The sequence below is a fragment of the Entelurus aequoreus genome, linkage group LG07, assembly GCF_033978785.1.
Source record: "Entelurus aequoreus isolate RoL-2023_Sb linkage group LG07, RoL_Eaeq_v1.1, whole genome shotgun sequence".
Classification (NCBI taxonomy): domain Eukaryota; kingdom Metazoa; phylum Chordata; class Actinopteri; order Syngnathiformes; family Syngnathidae; genus Entelurus; species Entelurus aequoreus.
In genome coordinates, this window is record NC_084737.1 from 80,477,103 (window position 1) to 80,489,461 (window position 12,359).

General features: G+C 33.0%; 1 protein-coding gene across 3 annotated transcripts in view; it reads left to right on the plus strand.

Moving 5' to 3' along the window:
* LOC133654313 (laminin subunit beta-2-like) overlaps positions 1–12,359 on the plus strand; it is a 134,725-nt gene that overhangs the window by 61,815 nt on the left and 60,551 nt on the right. For all 3 annotated transcript variants that reach the window (XM_062054609.1, XM_062054611.1, XM_062054610.1), the window contains 4 exons: positions 5,455–5,657; positions 5,733–5,853; positions 8,722–8,910; positions 9,019–9,198. In XM_062054609.1, coding sequence (XP_061910593.1) covers positions 5,455–5,657; positions 5,733–5,853; positions 8,722–8,910; positions 9,019–9,198 — 693 coding nt within the window. The remainder of the gene's footprint in view (positions 1–5,454; positions 5,658–5,732; positions 5,854–8,721; positions 8,911–9,018; positions 9,199–12,359) is intronic.

Genomic DNA, 12,359 nt, shown 5'->3' on the forward strand with positions numbered 1-12,359 from the left:
GTGTCCAAACTTTTTTCACTGAGGGCCGCACACGGAAAAATTAAAGCATGCGGGGGCCATTTTGATAGTTTTCATTTTTAAATCATAACAAAATATATGGATTTTGTTGTTTTTTTTACCTTTAGGGCTCCCGGGGACCATAAAGGGTCTAAGTCATTAAAATGTTAAAAACAAGTCAAATTATTATTTATTTATTTATTTAACGCTTACAGTAAATCTCTACAGTATATCAACTTCAGGTTGATATCAAGTTAAAAAAACCAAAAAGGTTTTATGCCTTTTCAGTCAAGACAACTTTGTTTTTTTATAATAAAACTGAAATATGCAGTATTTCCCTCACTGCCCAAAACATTCAGAAAGCAATGTTTGATGTGAAGTAATTAGAGCCTTAAAAATATCCATAATGCAGGACACCAATCATTTTAATTAATTGTTATTTTTGAGTAATCACAGTGAAAAGATCAATAAAATCCCATGAAATATATTTGGGATCCAAAAGGTCCCCCACTCATAAAGTGATACATTTGTATTAGGTTTTTTTTTTTTACTTCAACACTTAAGTTACGAGATCAACTTCAGATATATCTGTCAATTTTACGTTTGAACTATTATTTTGTTTGTTTTATGCTCTTTTGTCAAATAAAACGTTGATGTTTTTATATGGCAACCACACAATATATGCAATATTTTCCACATAAAACATTTTAAAGTGGAATATTTGAAATAATTGGAGCCTTGAATAGGTCAATAATTCATTATAACATTGACTTTTTTTTGTTTTTTTGAGCAATGGCAAAAAAATAAAAATAAAGATAGACAAAAGAAAAAAAACAGCCTGCATGGCAGCTTTGTGTCAACAGTCAGATTTCACCTCATTTTAATGTTTTTTTTTTTATTTCTGCAATAGCATTTCCAGAATGTGTGGCGGGCCAGTAAACAATTAGCTGCGGGCCGCAAATGGCCCCTGGGCCGCACTTTGGACATCCCTGGAATAGATGGTGTGTATCACATGCAACAAGGAGTGGGATATAGAAGGACACAAACAATAGCCATTCTTAGCTACGGTGCTAACATTTCACTTTAACATCATGCTAGTTTAGCGTATTAGCCGAAGAAAAAAACGAAAGATCAAACTTACAGCTCCCATGTTTGTAGCTGACCGACTAATAGTTGCCACAGCAGGTACCAGATGGTAAGAAAAGTTGCTTTTGCATAATATTGAGAAACAAAACGCCAGATAATATGTCTTACCTTATACACACCAGTGACGTGCAGTGAGGTTCATGGCTGGTGAGGCACTGACTTCATCACAGTTAAGATTTACAAACATATGAACCCTAAAGAGTATCTTATTCACCATTTTAATGGCAGCAGTTAACGGGTTATGTTTAAAAGCTCATACCAGCATTCTTTACACATACAAACTGTAGCACACAAAAAAGCACATTTAATAAAAAATGTTTTTATTATGGTCTTACCTTTACTTATAAATGAAGTCCATGCGCCGCTCCTTCTAAATAAAAGCATTGATAACTTGTTTATAGAAGTCTTCCTTATCTTTCTTCAGTTTTAAAAGTCTCTCTGTCTCGATGGAGATCTTCCTTTAATTATTACCTCCTGCTTTGATTGAAAGTCCAGTTTAGAAAACTGTTTTATTTTAGATATGTAATCCTCCATGTTAATAGTCCAGGCGAGACTAAATTAATTCATAAATTAATTGACTGTTTTTTATTTATTTATTTATTTATTTACAGACAGACATAAAGTATTACAAAATTATGTCTGTCTGTAAATAAATAGATTAATTAATTCACTGTTTTTTATTTATTTATTTACAGACAGACATAATTTTGTATTGCATTATGTCTGTCTGTAAATAGATAAATTAATTAATTGACTGTTTTTATTTATTTATTTATTTACAGACAGACATAAAGTAATGCAAAATTATGTATGTCTGTAAATAAATAGATTAATTAATTCACTGTTTTTTATTTATTTATTTACAGACAGACATAAGTTTGTAATGCATTATGTCTGTCTGTAAATAAATAAATTAATTAGTTGACTGTTTTTATTTATTTATTTATTTACAGACAGACATAAAGTAATGCAAAATTATGTGTGTCTGTAGTAAATAAATAGATTAATTAATTCACTGTTTTTTATTTATTTATTTACAGACAGACATAATTTTGTAATGCATTATGTCTGTCTGTAAATAAATAAATTAATTAATTGATTGTTTTATTTATTTATTTATTTACAGACAGACATAAAGCAATGCAAAATTATGTGTGTCTGTAGTAAATAAATAGATTAATTAATTCACTGTTTTTTATTTATTTATTTACAGACAGACATAAGTTTGTAATGCATTATGTCTGTCTGTAAATAAATAAATTAATTAATTGATTGTTTTATTTATGTATTTATTTACAGAGAGACATAAAGTAATGCAAGATTATGTGTGTCTGTAAATAAATAGATGAATTAATCCACTGTTTTTTATTTATTTATTTAAAAGACAGACATAATTTTGTAATACATTATGTCTGTCTGTAAATAAATAATTTAATTAATTGACTTTTTAAAATGTATTTATTTATTCATTTAAAGACAGACATAAAGTAATACAAAATCATGTCTGTCTGTAAATAAATAGATTAATTAATTCACTGTTTTTTATTTATTTATTTACAGACAAACATAATCTTGTATTACATTATGTCTGTCTGTAAATAAATAAATTAATTAATTGACTGTTTTTATTTATTTATTTATTTACAGACAGACATAAAGTAATGCAAAATTATGTATGTCTGTAGTAAATAAATAGATTAATTAATTCACTGTTTTTTATTTATTTGTTTACAGACAGACATAATTTTGTAATGCATTATGTCTGTCTGTAAATAAATAAATTAATTAATTGATTGTTTTATTTATTTATTTATTTATTTACAGACAGACATAAAGTAATGCAAAATTATGTGTGTCTGTAAATAAATAGATTAATTAATTCACTGTTTTTTATTTTTTTATTTAAAAGACAGACATAATTTTGTAATACATTATGTCCGTCTGTAAATAAATCAGTTAATTTATTGACTTTTTAAAATGTATTTATTTATTCATTTACAGACAGACATAAAGTAGGACAAAATTATGTCTGTCTGTAAATAAATAGATTAATTATTCACTGTTTTTTATTTATTTATTTACAGACAGACATAATTTTGTTTCACATCATGTCTGTCTGTAAATGAATAAATAAAAAACAGTGAATTAATTAAATTGAAAGACCCCGATATTTTGACAAAAATGCAACTTTATTGTCAGAAAGTAGGTTTTGCATAATAGGTCCCCTTTGAAATAGCACTAATTTATATAAAAACAAATATTGTTGCATTGTGAAATATGAATTGTTTAAATAATTCTTCTTCTTAGTAAGACATTTTGAACATTTCTATGGGAAATCATTTAAACTTCCAGGGATTACTCCATATTGTTTTGATAGAATGTGGGAAAACAAGATTTTTAAAGAGTTTTCAGCTTGTTGCCGACAATGTGGGAACGATTTACCATTTCATTCGGAACTCAAAGTCAGTTTAGTCTAAGTGCTCGAGCAGATGATTAGCAAGTTGTTTGAATGCCACACACACGTGGTTCCTTCACGCTCCATCGGCCCTGGCTTCCCCTCACTGGGCCAGAGGGGGTCACTTATATATGTTATCTGCCATATTTGGACTTACAAACCCCAAAAGCAGTGAAGTTGGCACGTTGTGTAAATGGTAAATAAAAACAGAATACAATGATTTGCAAGTCCTTTTCAACTTATATTCAATTGAATAGACTGCAAAGACAAGATATTTAACGTTCGAACTGGTAAACTTTGTTATTTTTGGCAAATATTTGCTCATTTGGAATTTGATGCCTGCAACATGTTTCAAAAAAGCCGGCACAAGTGGCAAAAACGACTGAGAAAGTTGAGGAATGCTCATCAAAGACTTATTTGGAACATCCCACAGGTGAACAGGCTAATTGGGAACAGGTGGGTGCCAAGGACGGGGCGAGGGTCACCACTTTGTGCACAAATGCGTGGGCAAATTGTTTAAAAAACAACATTTCTCAACCAGCTATTGCAAGGAATTTAGGGATTTCACCATCTACGGTCCGTAATATCATCAAAAGGTTCAGAGAATCTGGAGAAATCACTGCACGTAAGCGATGATATCACGGACCTTCGATCCCTCAGGCGGTACTGCATCAAAAAGCGACATCAGTGTGTAAAGGATATCACCACATAGGCTCAGGAACACTTCAGAAAACCACTGTCATTAACTACAGTTCGTCGCTACATCTGTAAGTGCAAGTTAAAACTCTACTATGCAATGCGAAATTAATTTATCAACAACACCCAGAAACGCAGCGGGCTTCGCTGGGCCTGAGCTCATCTACGATGGACTGATTCAAAGTGGAAAAGTGTTCTGTGGTCTGACGAGTCCCCATTTGAAATAGTTTTTGTAAGCTGTGGACGTCGTAGCCTCCGGACCAAAGAGGAAAAGAACCATCCGGATTGTTCTAGGCGCAAAGTTGAAAAGCCAGCATGTGTGATGGTATGGGGGTGTATTAGTGCCCAAGACATGGGTAACTTACACATCTGTGAAGGCGCCATTAATGCTGAAAGGTACATACAGGTTTTGGAGCAACATATGTTGCCATCCAAGCAACGTTATCATGGACGCCCCTGCTTATTTCAGCAAGACGATGCCAAGCCACGTGTTACAACATTTGAGTGCAAAGAAAAATACAGCTTTACCATTTTACGGTAGTCATAATTTTTGCGCTTAACAAAGTTAAAACTCTACTATGCAAAGTTAAAATAATTTATCAACAACACCCAGAAATGCTGCCGGCTTCGCTGGGCCTGAGCTCATCTAAGATGGACTGATGCAAAGTGGAAAAGTGTTGTTTGTTGTGTTGTTTTTTGGAAACTGTGGACGTGGTGTCCTCCGGACCAAAGAGGAAAAGAACCATCCGGATTGTTATAGGCGCAAAGTGTAAAAGCCAGCATGTGTGATGGTATGGGGGTGTATTAGTGCCCAAGACATGGGTAACTTACACATCTGTGAAGGTACCATTAATGCTGAAAGGTACATACAGGTTTTGGAGCAACATATGTTGCCATCCAAGCACGTATATCATGGACGCCCCTGCTTATTTCAGCAAGACGATGCCAAGCCACGTGTTACATCGACGTGGCTTCATAGTAAAAGAGTGCGGGTACTAGACTGGCCTGCCTGTAGTCCAGACCTGTCTCCCATTGAAAATGTGTGGCACCTAAAATAGCAGAAGGGAGACCCCCGGACTGTTGAACAACTTAAGCTGTACATCAAGCAAGAATGGGAAAGAATTCCACCTGAGAAGCTTTTTTTGTTGTCTTTGTAACAGACCAGTTGAAAATCACCAACTTGAGGGTGAACTTCACCAAGCTCCACACCCTGGGAGACAACCTGCTCGACCCCAGACCTGAAATCAAAGAGAAGTACTACTACGCCATCTACGAGCTGGTGGTGCGCGGAAACTGCTTCTGCTACGGCCACGCCTCCGAGTGCGCCCCCATCGACGGCATCAAGGACGCCATAGAAGGCATGGTGAGGCACCGTTCCCGTTCTCGCACCTCAGACAAAAAAAGCGCGTCGATTCGTTGACTTCGGTTAGTTTTGCAGGTGCACGGCAGGTGCGTGTGCAAACACAACACCAAGGGTTTGAACTGTGAGCACTGTGAGGACTTCTACAACGACATGCCATGGAGACCTGCTGAGGGCCGCAACACCAATGCCTGCAAAAGTCAGCGCACCCAACTTCTCACCCACTTTTCACCCTTTTTCACGACTTTTTCCACGGCAGAGATATTAACAATTAATAATCTTACCCTTGATTTTAATGGCATTCAACAGTTATATCTAACCTACTTACAGTTTAACAGGATAAACCTTGTCAAATGATATGAAATCATGTGTTAAATCACAAAGATTATTATCCAGGCTTAGGTCAGGCTGATTAGAAAGATAAATAATAATCAAATATACTGCAAAATAATTTAAATTTACATATAAAATATATACATTGTAATTAAATTAATAATAAAAAAATATCAATATATGTTTTTTTAAATATACTGCCAATCAAATTTAAGTCCATCCATCCATCTTCTTCCGCTTATCCGAGGTCGGGTCGCGGGGGCAGCAGCCTAAGCAGGGAAGCCCAGACTTCCCTCTCCCCGGCCACTTCATCCAGCTCCTCCCGGGGGATCCCGAGGCGTTCCCAGGCCAGCCGGGAGACATAGTCTTCCCAGCGTGTCCTGGGTCTTCCCCGTGGCCTCCTACCGGTCGGACGTGCCCGAAACACCTCCCTAGGGAGGCGTTCGGGTGGCATCCTGACCAGATACCCGAACCACCTCATCCGGATTGTTATAAGCGCAAAGTTGAAATGGTGTGATGGTATGGGGGTGTATTAGTGGCCCAAGACATGGGTAACTTACACATCTGTGAAGGCACCATTAATGCTGAAAGGAACATACAGCTTTTGGAGCAACATATGTTGCCATCCAAGCAACGTTATCATGGACGCCGCTGCTTATTTCAGCAAGACGATGCCAAGCCACGTGTTACAACATTTAAGTGCAGAAAAAATACAGCTTTACCACTTTAGTCATAATTTTTGCGCTTAACAAACTTTTCAGACTTCTTCTGATTTGTTTGGTGTTGTCATTACTGCCACAAGTGGTGGAAAAGTGTATTACAACTGAGTACCGCTGCGGCCCACACGGACCGCAACTGAGAAACAAATATTTTTAGGGGGCTCGTGGTCCAACAATGGGTCCTTTGGTTAAGAAACACTAGTCTCGGGTGTACTCTATCAGCTTAATTTAGGGCAAAAATGTTATGGAATATTCTTTAAAAACAGAAAAACAAACAAAAACATCTGCAATGTGGTGGGGCCGCAATATTTGTAGAGAGGCACTGTGTATATTTTTTGTATTTCAACGTAATTTATTCCAGCCATTCAACTAAAACGGCAAGCAATTTTTATTTGTATTCTCATTTTTATTGATAATTTACGGAGCCCCTAAAGGGGGGGAAAAAAAAAAAAAAAATTATAATTTTTTTTTTTTTTTTTTTTTTATTTTTTTTAGACATGCATCTCGTGCGCACGAGAAACTTTTTATAAAGTTATAAAAAATAAAAATTAATTTTTTTTAATTTTCTTTTTTTTTTTTAGACATGTATCTCGTGCGCACCAGAAACTTTCTCGTGCGCACGAGATACATGTCTAAAAAAAAAAAAAAAAAAAAAATTATAAAAAAAAATTGTTTTATTTGTCTAAAAAAATAAATACATTTTTTTTTAAATGTTTTAATCTTTATTTATTTTTTTATAACTTTATAAAAAGTTCCTAATGCGCACGAGATACATGTCTTAAAAAAAAAAAAAAAAGAAATTATAAAAAAAAAATGTTTTATTCGTCTAAAAAAATAAATACATTTTTTTTTAAATGTTTTAATTTTTATTTATTTTTTTATAACTTTATAAAAAGTTCCTCGTGCGCACGAGATACATGTCTAAAAATTTAAAAAATATATATATTTTTTTTTTTTAAATAAAAATACAATTTTCCCCAATGTCCCTTTAGGGGCTCCGTAATAATTTAATTGTGTTTATTTTTTACTTTAATTTTATTTTATACTTTGATTTATTCTAGTATGTATTTTTTATCTTTTGCAATGTGTTACCATTATGTGACATTTGGAAATATGGCAAAATCATTCCACAGGGACACTGCTAAAAAAAATTGTGTTCATGCACAATTTTTAAAGTAGCTAGAGTATTTATCTGTAATATTCATGCAAAAAAAAAAAAGGGCTTATTTATCCCGATTCTAAATCGATTCTTAATTTTCACAAAGCGATTTTCTAAAAAAACTAATGTGTATATATATATATATATATATATATATATATATATATATATATATATATATATATATATATATATATATATATATATACTGTATATGTGTATATATATATGTATATACTGTATATGTGTATATATATATATATATATATATATATATATATATATATATATATATATATATATATATATATATATGTATATATATATATATATATATATATATATATGTATGTATATATATATATATATATATACTGTATTTGTGTATATATATATGTATATACTGTATATGTGTATATATATATATATATATATATATATATATATATATATATATATATATATATATATATGTATATATATATATATATATATATATATATATATATGTATATATATATATATATATATATATATATATATATATATATATATATATATATATATATATATATATATATATATATATATATATATATATGTATATATGTATATATATAAAAGTTTTTTTATTATCATTTTCATACTATAAGATACTACAATGCGAAAATCGGTTTGAATTGAGAAGTGACACCGAATCCTCGCCCCCAGGGAATCGATATCAAACTGGATCCCATATACAATAAATACAATGCTTTCTCAAGTAACAGCAAATACCACATATCAGGAGCAATATTAATTGTGCAATATTGCTTATGATGTTCCTTCAGAAAGTATTAACATGTTTCTTCCTCAGAGTGTAACTGCAATAGCCACTCGTCAGCGTGCCACTTTGACACGGCGGTATATCTGGCCACCGGAAACGTCAGCGGAGGAGTTTGTGACGACTGCCAACACAACACTATGGGGCGGAACTGCGAGACCTGCAAACCTTTTCACTACAAAGACCCCTTCAAAGACATCCGCGACCCCCGAGTCTGCATCGGTGAGTGCGTTCGGTGTCTACTGCATCTACCGTACAGATGTGCATACCCACCCCCCCCCCCCCCCCCTCATGTGTATTCAACGTACAACTTTGGCGTACCCTGCCCAGCTTGCGACTGCGACCCGGACGGCTCTGAGAACGGAGGAATGTGCGACAGCCACACCCAGCCGTCGCTGGGCATGGTGGCCGGTCAGTGTCGCTGCAAGGCCAACGTGGAAGGGCCGCGCTGTGACAAATGTAGGACAGGGTACTTTGGACTGAGTGCCGACAACCCTCAGGGCTGCCAACGTGAGTAGAAAACACATCAATGACAAACTGCTCATCAACGTGTTCTGTGGTTTCTATACTTCACTTCTTTTGCCAACCAGAAGTTGCACTCTGATGCTGTTGTGATTGTTAAATCCAGAACTTGGATGGTATTTACCTCGACATCGTGCAAAAGATGTCCGCTGGAAAACAATGGTTCTCTCAATCCATGCATTTTTCTATGAATTTTGCCAATTCTTGACTATAAATATTACATTTCTAACTAGAGATGTCCGATAATATCGGCATGCTGATATTATCGGCCGATAAATGCTTTAAAATGTAATATCGGAAATTATCGGTATCGTTTTTTTTAATTATCGGTATCGTTTTTTGTGTGTTTTTTTTGTTGTTTTTTTATTAAATCAACATAAAAAACACCCACTTTTCACCCTTTTTCACAACTTTTCCACAGCAGAGATATTAACAATTAATAATCTTACCCTTGATTTTAATGGTATTCAACAGTTATATATATATATCGGTTGATATCGGTATCGGTTGATATCGGTATCGGTAAATAAAGAGTTGGACAATATCGGAATATCGGATATCGGCAAAAAGCCATTATCGGACATCCCTAATGTATATATTGTATATGTAAATTTAAATTATTTTGCAGTATATTTGATTATTATTATTTATTTTTTAATCAGCCTGACCTAAGCCTGGATAATAATCTTTGTGATTTAACACACGATTTCGTTATCATTTGACAAGGTTTATCCTGTTAAACTGTAAGTAGGTTAGATATAACTGTTGAATGCCATTAAAATCAAGGGTAAGATTATTAATTGTTAATATCTCTGCTGTGGAAAAGTTGTAAAAAAGGGTGAAAAGTGGGTGAAAAGTGGGTGTTTTTTATGTTGATTTAATAAAAAAACAACAAAAAAAACGATACCGATAATTTCCGATATTACATTTTAACCACGACCTCGGATAAGCGGAAGAAGATGGATGGATGAGTGTAAATGGGGGAGGGAGGTTTTTTGGGTTGGTGCACTAATTGTAAGTGTATCTTGTGTTTTTTATGTGGATTTAATAAAAAAACCCAAAAAAGAACGATACTGATAATTTCCGATATTACATTTTAACGCATTTATCGGCCGATAATATCGGCAGACCGATATTATCGGACATCTCTAATAATAATCAAATATACTGCAAAATCATTTAAATTTACATATACAATATATAAATAAATAATTTAATAATAAAAAAATACCAATATATGTTTTTTTTTAATTAAACTGCCAATCAAATTTAAGTCCATCCATCCATCCATCCATCCATCCATCTTCTTCTGCTTATCCAAGGTCGAGGTTAAAATGTAATATCGGAAATTATCGGTATCGTTTTTTTTAATTATCGGTATCATTTTTTTGGTGTTTTTTTTGTTGTTTTTTAAATTAAATCAACATAAAAAACACCCAGTTTTCACCCACTTTTCACCCTTTTTCACAACTTTTCCACAGCAGAGATATTAACAATTAATAATCTTACCCTTGATTTTAATGGTATTCAACAGTTATATCTAACCTACTTACAGTTTAACAGGATAAACCTTGTCAAATGAGAACGAAATCGTGTGTTAAATCACAAAGATTATTATCAAGTCTTAGGTCAGGCTGATTAGAAAGATAAATAATAATCAAATATACTGCAAAATAATTTAAATTTGCATATAAAATATATACATTGTAATTAAATTAATAATAAAAAAATACCAATATAGGTTTTTTTTAAATAAACTGCCTATCAAATTTAAGTCCATCCATCCATCCATCCATCTTTTTCCGCTTATCCGAGGTCGAGGTTAAAATGTAATATCGGAAATTATTGGTATCGGTTTTTTTTATTATCGGTATTGTTTTTTTTGTGTTTTTTTTTTTTTTTTTTTAATTAAATCACAAAAAAAAAAAAACACTTTTCACCCTTTTTCACAACTTTTCCTTAGCAGAGATATTAACAATTAATAATCTTACCCTTGATTTTAATGGTATTAAACAGTTATATCTAACCTACTTACAGTTTAACAGGATAAACCTTGTCAAATGATAACGAAATCGTGTGTTAAATCACAAAGATTATTATCAAAAACACAAGATACACTTACAATTAGTGCACCAACCCAAAAAAACTCCCTCCCCCCATTCACACTCATTCTCACAAAAGGGTTGTTTCTTTCTGTTATTAATATTCTGGTTCCTACATTATATATCAATATATATCAATACAGTCTGCAAGGGATACAGTCCGTAAGCACACATGATTGTGCGTGCTGCTGCTCCACTAATAGTACTAACATTTAACAGTTAATTTTACTCATTTTCATTCATTACTAGTTTCTATGTAACTGTTTTTATATTGTTTTACTTTGCTGGGTATTGTGGCCAAACAGCTCCATTTTTGTTTGATCTGACCACAGAACTTTCCTCCAGAAGGTCTAATCTCTGTCCATGTGATGTCAGATCAGGCCCGGTCCTAACCAATCTGGCGCCCTAGGCAAGATTTTAGGCGGCGCCCCCCCGCATCGGCAGTGAAGTGTATATACTCACAAGAAACCGAATAGCTTTGTCTTTGACCTTTTTTTTTTACTTAAAGAAAGCAATTTAACAATCAGAATAGTTAACAAGATTAAAAAAAAATATGGATAAATAAATGAATACAAAAAATTAAAAATGAATATATGAAATACAATATTTTTTACATACATAAACACAAAATAAAACGTGTCAACAAGTTGCATAAAATAAATTAAAAATACAATATAAATAAGGCACTGCACAAAACAAGATATCAAACCAGTATGACTTTAACAACTATATTACAAAAAAAGGGGATCCTACAGAGTTCTCTATTTGTGCTTTTTAATATTGCATTAACTAGAATTACTTGTAAATTACTGTACACCAGGGAGTACTGTAATTACCTAACGTTACATTATTATTTTCCATAACAATTTAGCCCCCTCCACAATATTAACCCGACGTTAAAACAGAACTAGCTATTTATTGATTAGCAATTGCCGAATCATGTAACATTAGCTTAATGCTAAAAAGCCAGGTTACCATCACATTCTGTAACAGACAAATAATTTCATGTAGGCCAACGTTACCTCCCTGCTACCTCTGTCTTTTTCT